The sequence below is a fragment of the Neophocaena asiaeorientalis genome, unplaced genomic scaffold (genome assembly GCF_003031525.2).
Source record: "Neophocaena asiaeorientalis asiaeorientalis breed wild unplaced genomic scaffold, Neophocaena_asiaeorientalis_V1.1 scaffold89, whole genome shotgun sequence".
NCBI lineage: Eukaryota > Metazoa > Chordata > Mammalia > Artiodactyla > Phocoenidae > Neophocaena > Neophocaena asiaeorientalis.
Genome location: NW_020172592.1, coordinates 5,011,453 through 5,029,474, shown reverse-complemented (window position 1 = coordinate 5,029,474; position 18,022 = coordinate 5,011,453). Strand labels below are relative to the sequence as shown.

At 41.3% G+C, this 18,022-nt stretch overlaps 1 protein-coding gene across 2 annotated transcripts in view; it reads right to left on the bottom strand.

Moving 5' to 3' along the window:
• Window positions 1-17,803, bottom strand: part of KLHL7 (kelch like family member 7) — a 58,397-nt gene extending 40,594 nt beyond the window's left edge. The window contains exons 1-2 of one of the 2 annotated variants that reach the window (XM_024738481.1): window positions 17,448-17,581; window positions 2,858-2,988 (exon numbers count right to left, since the gene is read on the bottom strand). Coding sequence is in view for 1 of the 2 variants with exons in the window: in XM_024738480.1 (XP_024594248.1) it covers window positions 17,448-17,567 (120 nt within the window). In the remaining variant the exon portion in view is untranslated. Of the gene's footprint in view, window positions 1-2,857; window positions 2,989-17,447 lie in introns of both variants that reach the window. The other variant, XM_024738480.1, reaches the window with a different exon arrangement.
• Window positions 17,804-18,022: the final 219 nt, after the last annotated feature.

Genomic DNA, 18,022 nt, shown 5'->3' with positions numbered 1-18,022 from the left:
GGTAGCAAAACCGAGCCAACTATTTGGTTACTATCAAAACAAGCTGATCAAGTTGCTGAAGATAAAGAAAGAGAAAGGGAGGAGGGAGGGAAGGAAGGAAAAAAGGAGAGGAAGAATACTGACAGAATAGCAAGCAAATTAGATAGGGGAGGGACCTATGGCTGCTGATGGGAAGTTCCAGAAAATGTAAAGCTAAACTGAAATGTAGCAAAAAACCTTTCCAAGGCATACTCAGGAATGGGGAATGTTAGTGTAGTGCATTTACAGGCACTGAAGGAAGTTAGAGAAATCAGAGGGATCTTTGTACAATTTAGTCTTAGTCTAAGATTAATCTCTAGCCAGATAGTAACGTTGTGTGTGGCGAGTAGGAGGTGAAATGGGAGCAATCTTTTATATCCAAACGGTGCATTTATTTGACTGGACTACAATAGATTAATAGGTCCTATTCAACAAGAAATGAGACCGACCTAAAGGCAGAGGTCCCTCCTGCTATCAATCCTCTGGGGAAGAGGTGTATGCAAAGACAGGAAATGGGAAGAGACAGAGATTCAGGTGATCTGGAGAATGAGAGGTAACAAGTCCTAGGTGAATGGAAGAGAAACAAAACAAAACTACCTTTTGAACAATACATCTTAACTGGATTAAACCAGAAAACCTTGCAATTTCTCTGTTTATGTCCTCTCCAAATTATATCTTTGTATTTATTATTTTCAGCTTCTGAATCTTTAGTCTCTCATAAACAGCATAGATTTTTGTGTAACTTAGTCTGAAGTTCTCACCATCTAATAATTATTTTTAGTAGGGTTTAGTTGAATCCCTCCTATTTATTACTGATAACTTACATTTCATCTTACATATGCCATCTTTTTAAATACTATTTATTACGTTTCTTTGCTGTCTTCATTTTTTTTAAACTGTCGGTTGCTATTTTGGTCACATTTTCTTTGGACTTTTTCCTCCTTTAGGTGTCTCATTTACAGATCTGTCAAGTATTTGCAAACTGAATCCAGCAGGGTATTGTTCTAGGAATGCAAGAAGGGTTCAAGAATGATAATTCTATAAATGTAATTCATCATACTTACAGGTTAAAAGAGAAAATTTTCATGTAGTAGAAGGACTTCAGGGAATTCCCTGGTGGTCCAGTGGTTAGGACTCCCATGCTTCCATTGCAGGGGGCACGGGTTCGATCTCTGGTCAGGGAACTAAGATCCTGCATGCCGTGAGGCTTGGCCAAAAAAAGAAAAAAAGAAAAACTTCAATATATGGGCAAAAGAGTGTTTGATAAAATTAAAAATTCATTTCCTGAGATTCTTTAATAAAGAAAATGATGTGTCTGTATGTTGAAGGTCATTCATCAGAATCAACAGCAATCTAGTGAAGCAGGAGAGACATTCTCATTCAAGTTTGAAATATACACACACACACCCTGTCACATTGTTCTGGAAATTTTAGCCATATCACTAAGGAAATAAAGATAAATCAATTTAACACTTGTAGAACTAATATGAAAAGTTGGTAAGGTGGCTAGATAAATAAGATAAACATGAAAAAGCAATTAGATGTGAGTAATATGCCATTAGAAAAACACACAAATGAGAGAAATAAAAATCCCAGTCATAGCAGCAACAAAATAATTAAATGCTGAGAAATAAATCTAAGAAATGTGAGGGATCCACAATAATGGGCATTTGGCATATGATAAAGATACCATTTCACATATGTGGTGAGAAGGTGGAGCACAGGTAATGTTTAAGGCAGTGAAATTATTGTGTGTGATACTCTAACAGTGGATATATGTCATTATACACCTGTCAAAACCCACAGAATGTACAACACAAAGAGTGAACCAATAATGTAACAATGGCTCATCCATTGTAACAAATGCCCCACACTGAGACAAGATGTTAATAATAGGGGAAACTGGGGCAAGGGGGAGAGGCAAAGGGGGTAAATGAAAACTGCACTTTCTGCTCAATTTTTCTGTTAAACCTAAAACTGCTCTAAAAAAAAAAGTTTAATTTAAAAAATGTGGTGAGAGATTTGATAATTGAAAAAATGGGATAACATATCAATTTGAGAAACAACAGATTTCTCTGTCATGAAGTACTACTCTCTCTTCCTCTGGGGAAGGTAAGTACTGGGAAGGAAGTTTCAGTCCTTTTCTCCAACTGTCGCTTGTTCTAGAGCGACTACAGGATGAGCAAGAGCATGGCAGAGGTCACTGACCACACACTGCCAGGCCTCCTGGCTCACTCTTCTTCCATTAATCTGCCCCCAAAGTAGAACGTAATTCACTGGGAGGCTTGCCCCTATCTATGGCAGGAGAGGACTGTTCCCATTCCTCAGCGGCTCTGCCTCAGACTGGTAAGTTTTTAGTTAAGGGGAAAAAGAAGAGGAAGCCCATTTTATGCTCAACTCAACGCCATGTTCACTAGTCTGTCATCACCATTAATTTATCTGTCTCCTACCTTTACTGCTCAAATATTTAGAACCAGAAGAAGAAGAGGGCCCCTGAAATCCATATGCATAGACAACTCAAACAGAGGCAAACAGAAACTTTGGTGCTACTTTAGTGTTTGCAAGTATCAGACACTTTTGAGGGAAGAGTCCTTTGGTTTGGAAAGACCTCAAAACAGGCAAGCATTTTAGGCATGCATTAGTGGAATAACCTTTTGCTCTCTGTATGTATTTGCCAGACAGGACTGCAAAGGCACTTCAGGTTCCTGAAAGCTCCACAGCATTGCATGAGGTTCTAGCTTTTAACAATATGTGCTGGCGTTAGTAGGAGGCATGCAAGCAGCTGTCCCAAATTCTATTCTTTATTGCATCCCAAGGAGAGGACTGAGGAATGACTAACCTTTGGATTTATGTAGCTTGTCAACAAGGTTCTGCAATCAGTCCCTCCCAGCGTGATTTCAAGTTGACCCTGGGTACAAATCCCTGGGTAGACTGTAGATTCAACTATAGTTGGGTGGTGGATTTAAATCACTGAAAGGATAAACGAAAATGGAACCCTTATTATATAGGGTAAATCATCATGTTGGATTGAGATACTAGAAAAGTCTCAACAAAGCCATAATAAACCCAAAGGTTAAGAGAAAAAAAATTAAAAGGCCTCTTTAGAAATCATCTTTGTTCAGAAAAGCAAGGAAAACAGCACTGGGCTTAAACACATGTATAACCACAATAAGGCAAGTGGGAAAGTTAAAGAAAAACAAAGGAACACACTTAGATTAATAAAGGAAAAGGGGATTTCCTTCCTTAAGGGGAACATATGTATGACAAGCTAGGCCAAACAGCTTTGAAAGGGAAAGGAGATAAACTTTGGTATAACTGTTCTTTAAAAGACGAAATTGAAAACAAAAAAAGTTATTTTTATTGTTATTTATACAAAAGCAATATGGACCAAAGAGATATAATGAAGGAAGAAAGAATTCAGGAGCAGACTAAATCGTTTCTCTCAGAAAGAAGCTTGGTCCTGGAATTTTTTTTATAAGATTTCTTTTAAAGCTAAAGGTAAGAAATCAAACACATAATTAAAGGACTGACCTCAAAAGCCTGGGACAAAAAAAAAAAAAAAAAAAAGCCTGGGACAATTATAGTAGGTGATTACAGTAAGTTCAGATTGATTTGAAAAGGGAAAAGGAAGAGCAGCAATAGAGTATTTCACGCATTGTTAAATAATCTGCAAGGTGATCTGGTGGGAAGACAGGCAAGGTATATGCTCTAGTGCAACGTATATGGGAAGTTTGTAGAGATAAGACTAAGGGACAGTAGTAGGACACCTTAAGGGAAGCCAAATAATTCAGACATAGTCCAGACCTAAGTTAGATGCTGGGCTTCCCCATAATTAAAATTACTTTACTGAGGGTGGTAAGGGTTGGCAGTAATCCTGAACACACAGACCTCTTATTTTCCACCATGGCAAAATCTATAGACTTTGAAAGGCACTAGTAGAAGTAGGTTAGCAAAACATCTGGGCCCAAAAAGAAAAGGAAAAGAGGCATTTGATCTAAACAATGTTAGCTCTACAGGATAGGAAAGTATTCAATTTAAAAACAGGTTAATAACTCAGCTGGGGCTGTCTGGAAGGAAGAGACACAAAGACACAGCCCATTTTGACACAAATAGGTAACAGAAAGGAATGTGTCTGCTACCACCAAGTTTCCAAGGCCTGGAAAACAAAAAATGAAGAAAGGCAAGGTTTTGAGGAGCACACTGTAAAAGGCCACAGGCCTTAGAGGAATCTGTTAAAGGTCACACTCCAGCTGAGACAAATGGAGGGGAATAGAGGAAAGGCTCTTCCAAGAGATAGGATTAATGTATATAAAGAAACTGAATCACTTTGCTGTACACTTGAAACTAACACAACATTGTAAATTAACTATACTTCAATATATTTTAAATATATACATGTATATATATATAAGGAATTTCACAGGAGGTGAGGCTTCTAATGAGGACACAAAGGTGCAGAACAACCAGGAGGATTACAACTGTAGAGAATTCAAGGCCACAAACTGTGCTCTGCACAACTGCCTGTTACAAATGTGGATCACTCTCCTCCCAAAAGGGAGGGAAGAGTTTGTCACTAGACAAAACTCAATCATTTCTGCCAGGACCACAGGGTTCAAAAACGAAAGGAAAATTAATCTTTAAACATGCAGGACGGACAAGGGGAAAAAAGAAACTCTAAGAGACTGAGCAGCTGAGAAATCCCCCTGGCAAATACCTAACACTTTGCCCATGAGAAACAATATATCATATGCCAATGAAACATTAGTATGCATATGTGAAATTCCTTCCCTATCCAGTAAACATAGTGTCTCTATTGGCCTCTTGATAAGTGATTCCTCCCAGCTGAGTTTAGTCTTACTTAGGGTCTATCAATTACAGAGAGCTGACACAGACTGGCAAGCTGTCAAAACCAAAAGCCAAGATTTTCTTACTTTGAGAACCCTGTTCCTCCAGAAACGAAGTTTCTATCTGTTTTCGGCTGGGAACAATAAGGTGGGTTAGGACTGTATAATAATGTGTCAACATACGCACTATTTACTGTAGAGAGTAGATGTGCTTGTATCTTTTCAGGTTTGTAGGGGTGGGGGTGACACTATGCTAATCTTAAAAGTCCCAGAGACCCTTTGACATACTGAAAACATGTGACGCAAACTACCTTGAAACTGGAGACGTTCAGCTTTGGAGGTGCTAAACTAACAATCTATTCCAATGGAAGACAGCCTACGCTGAAGCTGCTGAAGAAGTTACCCTGACTTGACCCAAACACTTAACTGAATGCCTTCTGGCTGAGACTGAGGAGTTTAAGAAACCAGGGAGAGCAGACTTTTGCCTTTCAATTGCTTTAATTTTAATTTACAGGGAGATTACAGATGTGGGAATTTAATAATGAGGGTTCATAACAGACAAATTTGGGGGATTTTCTGTTGCTAGTATGGAATTAGATGGAGTGCTGTCATTTGGTTCACTGCAGACAATCCGGAGAGCTATGAATGACATCTTGGCTGAGAAAAATTTAAGATGAGAAATGGAAATGACCTTCCAGTCTAGAGTTAACTTAAGAGGTATCAACCCATTCCAGAGCTTTCTGGAGTAAAAATTTAAATAACCTCTTCAACTGTTCTTCAGAGGCTACAAAAAGGAACAGTCATTGATAGAGGCTGCCTTGTCAGCCTTTAAGATAGAACAAAGCACTCCCTGTGCCAGTAAGAAAACAGAATAACTAAAAGACAAAGCAAACCTGGGAATTCAAACTCACAGTACTTTGTCCAGCCAACTTTTGTGAGGGGATTTGGTGCCGGAATTCTACCATTCAGCTCTTGAGATTCTCAACTCAGGGAGTTTATGCAAAGATCAATAGCCAACTGAGACATAATAGAACACCCTATTGACAGATGGGCAACTACCTGGCAATCCCCTATATGCAGTACTTTTCTAGTAAATTAAGTTGGAAGATGAGGCTTTGCTTAAGAGCACCCCTGCAAATCCTCTGTTCTCAACACCGCTTAGACACAGAAAGACACACACAGTTTATTCTCTTTTCAGGGAAAAGCCTCAGATCAGTGGTCTTCAAACCTTTTTCTTTAAGCAGCTGAATCCATTTTCAATCCATTTTTATTCTATCTATACAAATTAAGTGGTTTCACTTAATTTGTATAGATAGAATGGGTTCTAGCCAGAACTAGCCTGGCAACCAAGGCATGGAAGAGGCTCCCCTCACTAATATGCTTAAGGATTCATTTACAAAAATTTTGTTTCTTATCTCAGCAATTAGTCTTTCTGGAGGTGGGTTCTGCTAGCAGTTTAGAGACTTGGGGACCCAAAAGAGGAATCATTTAATCAAGAGGTATAACAACATTTCCACAGAATTGACAGTTAAGACTGTGACCTGGCCATTTTGGCCTCCTCATGCCACTGGGTAAAAAGTTATTACATTTGGGTAGGCGCCTGATCCTGGCCACCAAGAAAAAAGTTGTTGCTCTTCCTCCATGGGACAGAAGATGACTGGAACTCGGGTACCCCTTGGATACCTCCTGGTTGTTGGGAGGTATCTATGGGTCTCGAGTTCCTGCATATCTTCCTGGACATGCCAAGAATGCAAGGCTCTACCACTTTTTACCCAGGCCATCATTTCTCAGGGTTTTGTTGGCAGAAAGCGGCCATAGGATAAACAGCAAGCCTGCCTATCATTTGCTATAAAAGTGGCAGATTCCTTATTGTTTATTCCTTAGCTGCAACACAAACCCTAACATCCATCTGGGTCCCACCATGTCACCCTCATAGTACTTGTGGGGCAAGGGGAACTGATGCATACATGCTGATGCTGGTGATGCTGTGAACAATCAAGTCTGTTCTCTCTGACCTAGGAGTCTCATGTCTTCTGCCAGCATCCATTAAACAGCAACAGGCTAACTAATCGGCTTTTAAGTAGCATAAAATCAAATCCCAGACCCAACACTAGTACTGCCAACTGCAGTGGTAAATGTTAATGTAAGACTAAAGTAACCCTATACAGGCAAGACCAAAGGTTCAAGATACCTAGGAATAAAAGACCCGGTCACCCCATCAGATAAAGAACCTTAAGGGGTTGGCTAAAGACAAAGAATAGGAATAGCCAGTGAAGGAAGAAGTCACAAACACAACAATGAACAAATAATAAACAATGAATGTGGCTTATACTTTTATTTTCATCTTTGCTTTTATATTTACCTAAGTTTTAACTAGTTTCCTTTCCCCTCCACGATCATATAAAGAATCTATTATTACATATACCCTTATGGTCTTAAAATGCCTATAGAAGGAATGGATATCACCAAGTGATCCTGGAGTTAGATATGGTAAGTGAAAAAATTTAATTGGTGATATATATATATATAATTAAAAAAAAAAATTATAGGACAGGGCTTCCCCGGTGGTGCAGTGGTTGAGAGTCTGCCTGCCAATGCAGGGGACGCGGGTTCGTGCCCCGGTCCGGGAGGATCCCGCGTGCCACGTAGTGGCTGGGCGCATGAGCCATGGCCGCTGAGCCTGCGCGTCCAGAGCCTGTGCTCCACAGCGGGAGAAGCCACAGCAGTGAGAGGCCCGCGTACCGCAAAAAAAAAAAGAAAAAGAAAAGAAAAATTATAGGACAGAATAAGAGCATGCATGTTTGCATTGGACAACCTAAGGTATAGGTCTGAGTGGATATTTGTGGATTCTGGCAATCTAGCATCCAATTTCCCCTGCCTCCTAGAACCCCGAACTCTCATTTCTGGAAAAAATGTTCATTATGAACTATCTTGGGGAGAGGGCAATTCTCAGAGCCTGCCTCTCGTTATGGAACCAGTAAATCAGATAATTCTTCTATTCACTCCTTAGCAGAGCCCTAATCTGGCAAACAATCTAAGGCCAACCAATTAGATACCTACTTCCAGGATTTTGAATCTTGGGTGAATGACAGAAAGATGGGGCGGTGTGTTGTGGGACGACGGGAAGTCTTTATGGTGGCACCAGCAAGTCGTCAAGACTGTTCCTGCATTGTAACCTTGACTCCAGGGTTTCTGCAGCCTAGCTACCAAAGAATCCCTGGGCTTGTCTGCCAGGACTGCTCATCTTCCAGCCTACGGGGAATGGCGTTAAGTTCCCGATACCCTTGCAATAAATTACTTTTACTTAAGACAGAACGGTTTCTGTTGCTGGTAACCAAGAATCCCAGCAGATTCACTGTGATAATAACAATACCAACAATATCTGTGTAACACTGGATAGTTTATCAAGAGCGTTCACATTCTTTCTCTCATTAGTCCCAGCATCAGTAAGGTAGGTTCAGTAATGACATGATCATTGTGCACAGAAGAACATAAAAGGCTGAAGAATCGACCTGCTCAACGTCACACAATTAGTAAGAGAGCAGAATTCAAAACCAGAAATCTGTGAATCCAACGTGCATGTTATTTCCACTATAGCACACTGCTTCCTAAAGCAATGAGTGACTAAAGGCAAAATTGCTAAAAGAAGTTTTACAGAAGACACAAAACCATTTTAAAATAATTTTTCACAGTAATAGCTTGGTGTAATATTAAATTGTGATCCAATTTAATTGCAACTCAAAGAGAAGGTCTAAGGCAGAACTCATTTAATCCTGGCACACCATTTTCCAGTAAGCTAACCTGAAATAAGATGGCATATTCTTTTTTTTTTTAAAACATCTTTAAGATGGCCTATTCTTAACAGTGTCTCTCTTAAACGTTAATCAACCACATTTTTTGACAGCTCAACAGAATGTAACTAAATTATATGCTATATTATGTACTAAAAAATTTATCAGTGATTTTACTAATATGAATCTTTGCAGTAGATGCCAACTGGAGTAGCCATCTGACTTACAATTCCTCCTTCTCAGGAAATGGCCTCAATACATGGGCCTTTCAAGATCATGTTTGTGCTACACGGCCCTATTCTGCTTACGATAATTTATTCACAGGATTAACATTTAACCCAAACTACTGTCTATCAGATCCTCTCTCTCCAAGATCTGAAATTCTGAAAGAGAAACAGACTGCAAGTAGTCAGAGCTGAGGTGCAATTAAGGCAGTGTCCTAGAAAAAGGTCAGAGGCTTTTGGGGCTACCCTGGTTCTGGCATCTCCCAAATCTTGACTGTCCCCCTTCTTCTCAGAAGGTAATTTTAATACAATCATGTCTCTCTTAAGATGTGCTTCTGTACTCATTTATTCGACACACATATGGTGTCATGATGACAGTATGCACTAGATACTATAGAGTTTAGCAGAACATTGATACCATCTGGGAAAGCTTGGGCCACAAAGCGGGCAGTTTCCTCTCCATATACTCCCCACTCTGTCCCTGCTTTGTCCTCTAAAATTTGCTTCCCCCCCCCACACCATTCCATTAAAACCTTACTTGCTAAAACCACCAATTTTCAAATCCACTGGACAATCTCTTTTTTGACCTCCCTAGAGCATTGGACACTCCTGCCTGGCTCTCCTTTGTAACTTAATCTTGGTTTCAATGACATTATTCCCTGCTGTCTTTCTTCCTCCCACACCTTAATCTCCAATGCACTTTTCTGCCTATCCTTTAAAATGTTGATGCTACCCAGATCCTCTGTCCACTCATCCTCTAGGTGTTATCAACCATACATATGATATCAACTATTGTATTAACAAATATTTGAGCACCTATGTAGTAGATGTTGGCAATATAGCTGAATAAGCCAAACACAGTCCCTGCCCTCATGCAGCTTACAGCCTAGTAGCAAAGACATGTAATAAACTAAATAGTGTTTATTGCCTTTATAGAGCTGATAAATGCATGAAAGAAAGAAATAGAGTTCTGTAAGAGTATATGTAATAGAGGGGCTTGACATAATCTAGGACATTCAGGGAAGAAGTGGCTTTTAAAGTAAGAACTGAGGGACTTCACTGGGGGTTAAGACTTTGCCTTCCAATGCAGAGGGTGCGGGTTCAATCCCTGGTCGGGGAAGCTAAGATCCCACATGCCTCGGGGCCAAAAAAAAACCCATAAACATAAAACAGAAGCAGTACTATAACAAATTCAATAAAGACTTTAAAAATGGTCCACACGAAAAAATCTTAAAAAAGAAAAAAAAGAACAGAGGCACGAGTAGGAAGGGAAGCGAGTCATAGAACCTTTATGACAGGGCTCTGAAGGCCAAGTTAAGGATAAATATTCATTATAAGTTCATGATAATTAACCTCAAAAAATACTGCTGTCAATCCCTGGTCAGGGAACTAAGATCCCACAAGCTGTGCGGTGTGGCAAAAAAACAAAAAGACGACGACGACGACTTAGATAGTGGGAATTTGCTGGCGGTCCAGTGGTTAGGACTCTTACAGGGGGTATGGGTTTGATCCCTGGTTGGTTGGGTAACTAAGATCCCACACACCACGTGGCGCGGCCAAAACAGCAACGAAACAAAACCACACTGCCAGCCATCATACCATTTCTATTCTTCACAAAAACAACTTTCCTCAACCTCCAGCTTCATCTTCTTCCTCCTTCATTTTAGCAGATGATCTCATCTCCTACTTTACAGAGAAAACAAAAGCCTCTAGATAGGAACTCCTTCATTCTCTTGATTCCAAACACACCCACCTATGTACCTACCACTCCTATGTACTCCTTCCCACTCCTATGGAAGAGGAACCATCCTCCTCCCACAGGAGATTACTCACCTTTACTTTTGGACTTCATCTCAGGAATCATCTATCAATCACCCATTCTGTTTCACATATATTAAACCTCGCCATTTCAAATGAATTCTTCCTACTAGTTTTTAAACACACATACATCTTCCATTTAAAAAGCCTTTATTTGATTCCCTCACTCTCTTCAGGGCCAAATCTCAAATGAACTGTCTCAATTTTCTCATATCCTACTCACACTAATCTGACTTCCATCGTCTCCCCATCAAAACAACTCTCATCACAGTCAATAAGCCCCTCTTTGTGGCTACATCTTCTGAACATTTCTAGCTCTAATCTTACTCTGACTTCTCTTAGGCTTCAAAATTTGTCATCTCCCTTCTGAAACAATTTCTTCTCCGATTCTCAAAACTCTCATTTTCCTCCTACTCTTCTGGCCATTACTTTTTTGTCTTCTTTACAAGCTCATTCCCTACCCAGCCTTTATCCTAGATTCTTAACTCTCCACAGCTTCAATCAAGTCTATCTTCTATATGCAGGTAACTCAAAACTTTATACTTTTAACCCACAACTCTCCAGACCTGTCAACTCATCAGATACCTTAATGTCTCAGGGGCACTGCACACTAAACTATCTAAAACACAAACTATAATCCTTTCCTCAAAGCCTTGATCCATTTCCAGTATCTCCTCTCTCAGAGAACTGTGTCACCATCCATCTAGTTATGCATTTCAGAACCCTGGAGGTCATAAATGACATCTTGTACAGAACCCCTCAGCATCCAATCAACCACCACCATCACAACAACAGCAAAAATAGCCAACATTTATTGAGAGCTTACTCATTATCAGGTTCTGTTTTAAGTTATCTTAATTTGCTTTTCTAATTTAGTCATCACAACCACATATCGTTACCATCACTAAGTCCTGTTGATCTTACCTCCTAAATCTCTTGAATATATCATCTTTTCTTTATTGATACTGCTGTTGCTGCTATCACCTTAGTCCAAAGGACCATCTCACTGCGCTACTGTAACAACTTCCTGTTTGGTCTGCCAGCATCTACTCTGAGAGCTAATTCATTCACCATAGAGCAGTCAATCGTCTTTTTCAAAAGAAAAACGGATACACCTATTCCTCCTCTCATACACATATATATTTGAAAGGGTTTTAGAATAAAAGCAAAACCCCCTAACTTGACTTACGAGGCTATACACAGGCAGATCTTTAGCTACTTCTCCAATTTCATCTTGCACCATCCTCCCCTTATGTTCTGTGCTCCAGTCACACTGGCCTTTTATCAGTCTCTTGTACATGCCATTTGATGGTAAGTAGGTCTCACACAATGGGTTCTCAACAAGTATTCACCTAAATGGATAAGTTAGAAAGCCAAACTGAAATAAGGGAATAGATAAAACAGTGAGCCAAGAGGCAGTGATTCTACCCACCTTTTGGTTTTAACAAGGGGGAGAGGGATATTATTTACAGGGAAATACTGAGACTAAGTTTGTTTGTTGGTTTAAAAGCTAGAGAGGTTAAAACATGCCTAAATGCTGATGGCTAGAATCCAGCAGAGAAGGAGAAGTTAAAGATGCCTATCAAAGAAAGAATAACCAATGGTGTAACTTTTCTGACTACACTAGTACTGAGAAAGTCAAAGCCCAGGTGAAAGTACTGGCTTTAAATGGCTTTATCCATCGTAGCAGAATTTTTAAAAAGTGCCAAAACAGGTTTATAGATTTGGTGGTGGAAAGTTAAAAGTTAGATAGTTCCAGACTAATCACTTCTATTTATTTGTGACGTCAAAAGAGGGATGATGTACTGAAAGTGAGGATACAGAGTAAGGGCTTGGGTTAGAGGAAACCAGTAAAATAAATAGTAAGTAGAACTGCTCACCAGTAGTACTGCCAGCCCAGCTGAAGTTAGGACTCACCTGGCAGAGGACTGCCCAGTAATGGGATATTCTTCAGCTGTGCTTAGAAGCGTTGCACAAAGAAGGTAAACAGTCATCAATGCTTTTTGCCCAAAGGATGTAAAAAAAGGACTGAGGGCCAAGAAAGCTTAGGACACTGAAAAGAGAGTGAAGAGAGAGATATATCTCCTAAACTGGACAGACAAAAAGAGAAAATAGAAGAGAGTTAAGAATAGGAAGGTCTGGATAATGGGAGTTGTCAATTGGAGTTGTTATGAAAATTAAATGAGACAATCATATAAAACACTTTGGAGAATGGCTGGTACAGAATAAGTGCTCGAGAAGTGTTTCTGTTATTGAGGATTTAATGCAGAGGGTTTAGATTATTCACAAGAGACCCTAAAGATTAATGACATGTAGTAATTGACAGTCTTGGAGAGGTGAGTATACAGAAGCTGAGTCATTTTAGTTAGTAAGTGAGCCCAGGTGACTGCCCAGCATCCAATCCTCAAATCAGCTTTGTGGTTCTCTCACTTAACTCTCAATGGGGCTTTAACATAAGCTTTCAAATTCTAATTATGTTTTAATTCATTTAACCTGAGGAAACTGTGAACTGCAGTGGTACTCAGAAAGTTCTCAAAACATCTCTCAATTGTTAAGGGTATTCTGGACTTCATTAACACAAAAGCAACAGCACTGGGTACCTGCAAGAGTGACTGTGACCCTGCCCTGCTTTTTAAAGCCCCTTTCTAGTGTAACAGATAATAACATTAATCTAAAAAAAAGTTGGAAAAATGAATGAAAAGGTGCTCAACCAAATTAAATAAGATGCCACTATACGTCCACTAGAATGGCTAATGTTATAAAGGCTGACAATACCAAGTGTTAGCAAAGATGAAGAGCAAAAGCCTCTCTCATACAGAGCTGGCCAAAGTATGAACTGGCACAACTTTGGAAACTGTACCACAGGATCTATTAAAGCTGAATGTAGCCTAACCTATGACTCAACAGCTCCACGCTTGGGTATTTCCCAACAAAAATGCAGAAATGCATACATGTACACATCAAAAGTCATGTACAAAATGTACAAAAATATTCAAAGTAGTACTACTTTTAATAGTACATGATAGAATGGATAAATTGTGGTGTATTCATACAATGGGATATTACATACAATGAAGATGGACTAGAACAACACACAACAATATAGATAAATCTCACAAACAAAATGCTAGCTTTAGTGTCCATAAGTTTGTTCTCTACATCTGTGTCTCTATTTCTGCCCTGCAAACCGGTTCATCTGTACCATTTTTCTAGGTTCCACATATATGCGTTAATATACGATATTTGTTTTTCTCTTTCTGATTTACTTCACTCTATGACAGTTTCTAGACTTGGACATCAAGGCGGGAAAGTGGCGGGGGTGGTGGTGGTGTTGGGATGAATTGGGAGATTGGGATTGACATCTATACAGTAATATGTATAAAATGGATGACTAATAAGAACCTGCTGTATAAAAAAATAAATTCAAAAATTCAAAAATAAATGCTAGCTTTAAGAAAGCAAGACACGCAAGTATATACTGTATGATTCCATGTATACAAATTCAAAAACAGGACAAAAAAATCTATGGTAGTAGAAATTAGAATAGTGATTACCTTTGAGGGGGTAGCAACTGAGAAGGGCATTAGGTGGAGACTTTCTGGTGTACTAGCCAAGTTCTTTTACTTGGAGGGGGTGCGTTCGTTTTGCAATAATTCTTTGAGCTGCACATTTATGATTTGGATCCTTTTCGTGAATCCTATACTTCACTGTAAAGTTTACTTAAAAACAAAAGGCTGGAAATGACTGAAAGGATAATGGAGGAAAAGGCTCCACGGGAAGCTGAGGCTGCGGGCTCAGCAGAACCCCCTTTCACCACTACGTATAGACTGGCTGCAATGCTACAGAGGCATAAAATGACCTATATCTTTTTCTAATATCACAAAACTAATTAATGATAGAGCAGGAATTGGGATTCAGGAATTCTAATTTCACAGTGTTCTTAAATTTGTATAGGGATGTTTCTGGGGGCCCTTGTCATCCAGGCACTCATTATCCTGATCCCCAAAGTAATGAGATCATAAGGGAAAGCAAAAATAGTAATAACACAAAAGTATTCACCATAGAAGAACATTTTTAAAACTGGTCCTCACTCAAACATTCCTCCTCTGGCTCAGACCAGCTTCTATTTCTGCCACTTCCCATCAACTGCCCTTGTCAGTCATTCTTGGTGCGCCTCTTCAGTGTTATGTTAAACAGAACAATACATGAATAATGTAAATCAACTGCAAAGTGAAGCTGCCCATCTTACAAAAGATGCAGGATTCCAAGAATTTGGTAAAAGTGTTACTGGAGAACGGTCTGAATAACAAGCAAAGCCAATGACAAAAGGAGAAACTGGCAGATTAAGGCCAGTTAACCACTGTCGAAGAAATTCCTGATGTCTCACCCAGCATCCATTTTCCCCTTCCTACTCAGTAACAGAAACCTGGTATTTCAGTAACTTTATTTCTGTTTTAACAGTAAATAAGTAGATGCTAATATTGTTTAAAGCTAAGTCTAAGAAATGGATATGAATCAATTTTTAAACCCTAAAAGCTAAACATACAGTCTCAGACAATCCCGTCCTCCTCAACATCTGATGCTGCAACCCAGTTGCACCCCATCTACGCAGGAAATGAGGCAATGCTTTACAATGCTACAGTCTGTGTATGAAAACACATATTTGGGGGAGTGGGAGGGTTGTTGGAAACAAATGTGGGCACTGGTGAACTGCGATGCAATTACCTTTCAGAGGCAGGCACTAGTTAAATGCACCGGCAATGCAAAGTCAGTGGTGCCCTAAATGTAAGAAAGGTTCACAGAAAAGGAACATGAAGGTATACATGGAAATAGATACATGAAAGTTACGTAAAATATTGAATTCAGGCATTCACAGCTACTTCAACCCAAAGACCAGGCAAGACATAAAGGCACTCCCACAAATATCTACTGCATTCATGCACAATGTCAGGAGCTGATGAACAAAGACAAGACCCCAGCAGAGTCTGCCTAAAGAAACCAAAGTTAATATCTTCATAAAACTCTTAAATTCCTCTACTGTTGTCCATAGACCCATCAGAACTGAAACAGGAGGAAAGGGGGCAGGGCACAACCTTTAAAAGAATGACACAGCCATAGAACATGACAAAAACTGGTTAGAACCAACTAGGTCCAAAATGGTGGAAAGATCTGACTTCCAGTGCACCTTCGTCCTCATTACACGCTCACTGCGATGTATTAGCATCTGCTAAATGACACACCCATCACTGCCCTGACTACTCTGAGGTTAACCATAAAAGGCCAAAAAATGGGTGGTGGCCCAGTTCCTGGAAATCTCCGCCTCTTCCCCCAAAATAGTTGGAATAATCCTCCCACTCATTAGTCTATGAAATTACGCAGCCCATAAAAACGAACCACCCCACATCTTGGGGCCTCTTGCCTTCTGAGATGGCCCGCACCCGTCTGTGAAGTGTGTTTCTCCCAAGGCCGTTCTCGCCTTTTGAGACAGACTGCATTCTGTCTGTGGAATGTGTATCTCTATAAATAAATCCACTTCTTACCTATCACCTTGTTTTTCACTGAATTTCTTCTGCCATGAGACATAAACTACCTGAGCTTTGGGAACTCCCTGGCGGCCCAGTGGTTAGGGCTCTGCGCTTTCACTGCCGAGGGCGCAGGTTCAATCCCTGGTCGGGGAACTAAGATCCCACAAGCCACACTGCGCAGCCAAAAAAAAAAAAACCCCAAACAAAAAAAGCACCTGAGCTTCATTAAAGTCCTGAGACCAGGTGTGTGATCTCAATTAAAAGACGGTGGGTTCGAGTCCCTGCCTGTAGGTTCCAGTCCCAATCTGGGTTGTGTGGTTTCAGCACCACCCGATGAGCAAACTAGGTTTTGCAGTTACTTATACTCATGTCCTGCTTTTGTCATGAAAAACACGGTCACAAAACAAACATTCCCACAAATCTTCCTGGATGTATGTTTCTAGAAATAAAGCTTCCAGGACGAGAAAATAACCAAGTGACTTTTCTACGCCTACTGGTATAAGATGCTATGGAATTTAAAAACAAATAGATTCTCTAGTCTACATACTCTGGCGTTAAAACCCATTCTTTTCATAACCCACCTTTCGCCGACGTGCTGAAGACTTTCACTAATACGCCACACATCAAAGAACAAAGAACTCCTCTTAACAGAGGCGCACGGTGCCCTTAAAAGGCGGCACGGTATTTATCCACGACTATTTCTGCTCTAAATTAACACGTACAGGAGGATTTGTCTTCTACTAGCTCCACCCTGGTAACACAGAAGGGGGGCGGGGATCCTTATTTTACAGGAGCTGATGTCAGGCGAGCAATGCTTCTCCCTTCCTTGGGGGGCTTCGGTTTGGGCTATGCCAGTGGGGTTCTTCGCCCGAGATCTCACGACACCTTAAAACGGCTGGCCAATGGAGGGCTCCTCGCCTCACAAAGAGATAACTAGGGCACAGCTGTTATACAACCGATACCCGACGCCGAATGCCGGCCCACGGGGCCCCATAGGAGTCAGGAGCCACAGCATCGACGGACGACGAGGCACTTTTGCTCGAGAACTGTTTAACGCGACCCTCCACCGACAGCGGCTTCGCTGGCGTGCGAAAATGCAAGGAAGGGCGAGGACAGAGGAAGAAGAGGGTCGCGATCCCCAGGGCGCGGGTTTCAGCCGCGGCTGACAGGGGCCCGAGTCCCAGACCACCTCCCCGACGCCGTCGGTCACTCCCACAGAGGCGGTACCTGTTTCCGCATGTTATTCATGACGCCCATGAAGCCCGCCAACAGTTTAGCTTCCTCTCGAGCAGCAAGTTTCTTCTCGGTCTTCTTCTTGCTGCTCTTCTCCACCCCGGAGGCTGCCATCCTCCGTCAACGCGGTTCACGCCCGGGGCTCGCCGGGCCGGGCGAGGGGTTGCACGCTCCCGGCACGCTGGGGCTTCTCTTTACCAAACACCGAGGCCGGGACCACGGCTGCAGCGCCCTACTCCCGAACAGCGCGGCGCGGCCACTGCGGTAGGACAAGGCCCGGCAGCCACCCGCAGAAGCACGCGGGGAGACGATGCCTGCAACTCGCCTGCGTCTCCTGCTGAAGCAGAGCACGGAGGAGGAGTCTGCGCACTTCGCTCAAGGGGGCGGGGGCGCTATGAAGGGAGCAGGGGGCGAAGCCTACGCGTCACAGCGGCGCGCCGTTCCGAGCGGCGCTAGGCGAGGGCGCCCTCTTGCGCTTGGCGCCCTGCGTCCTTCCTGCACAGACTGAGTTTTCATTTCAAGGTGGTTCGAGGATGCACGTGCCGTTCCCTTTGCCCAAGACAGATATT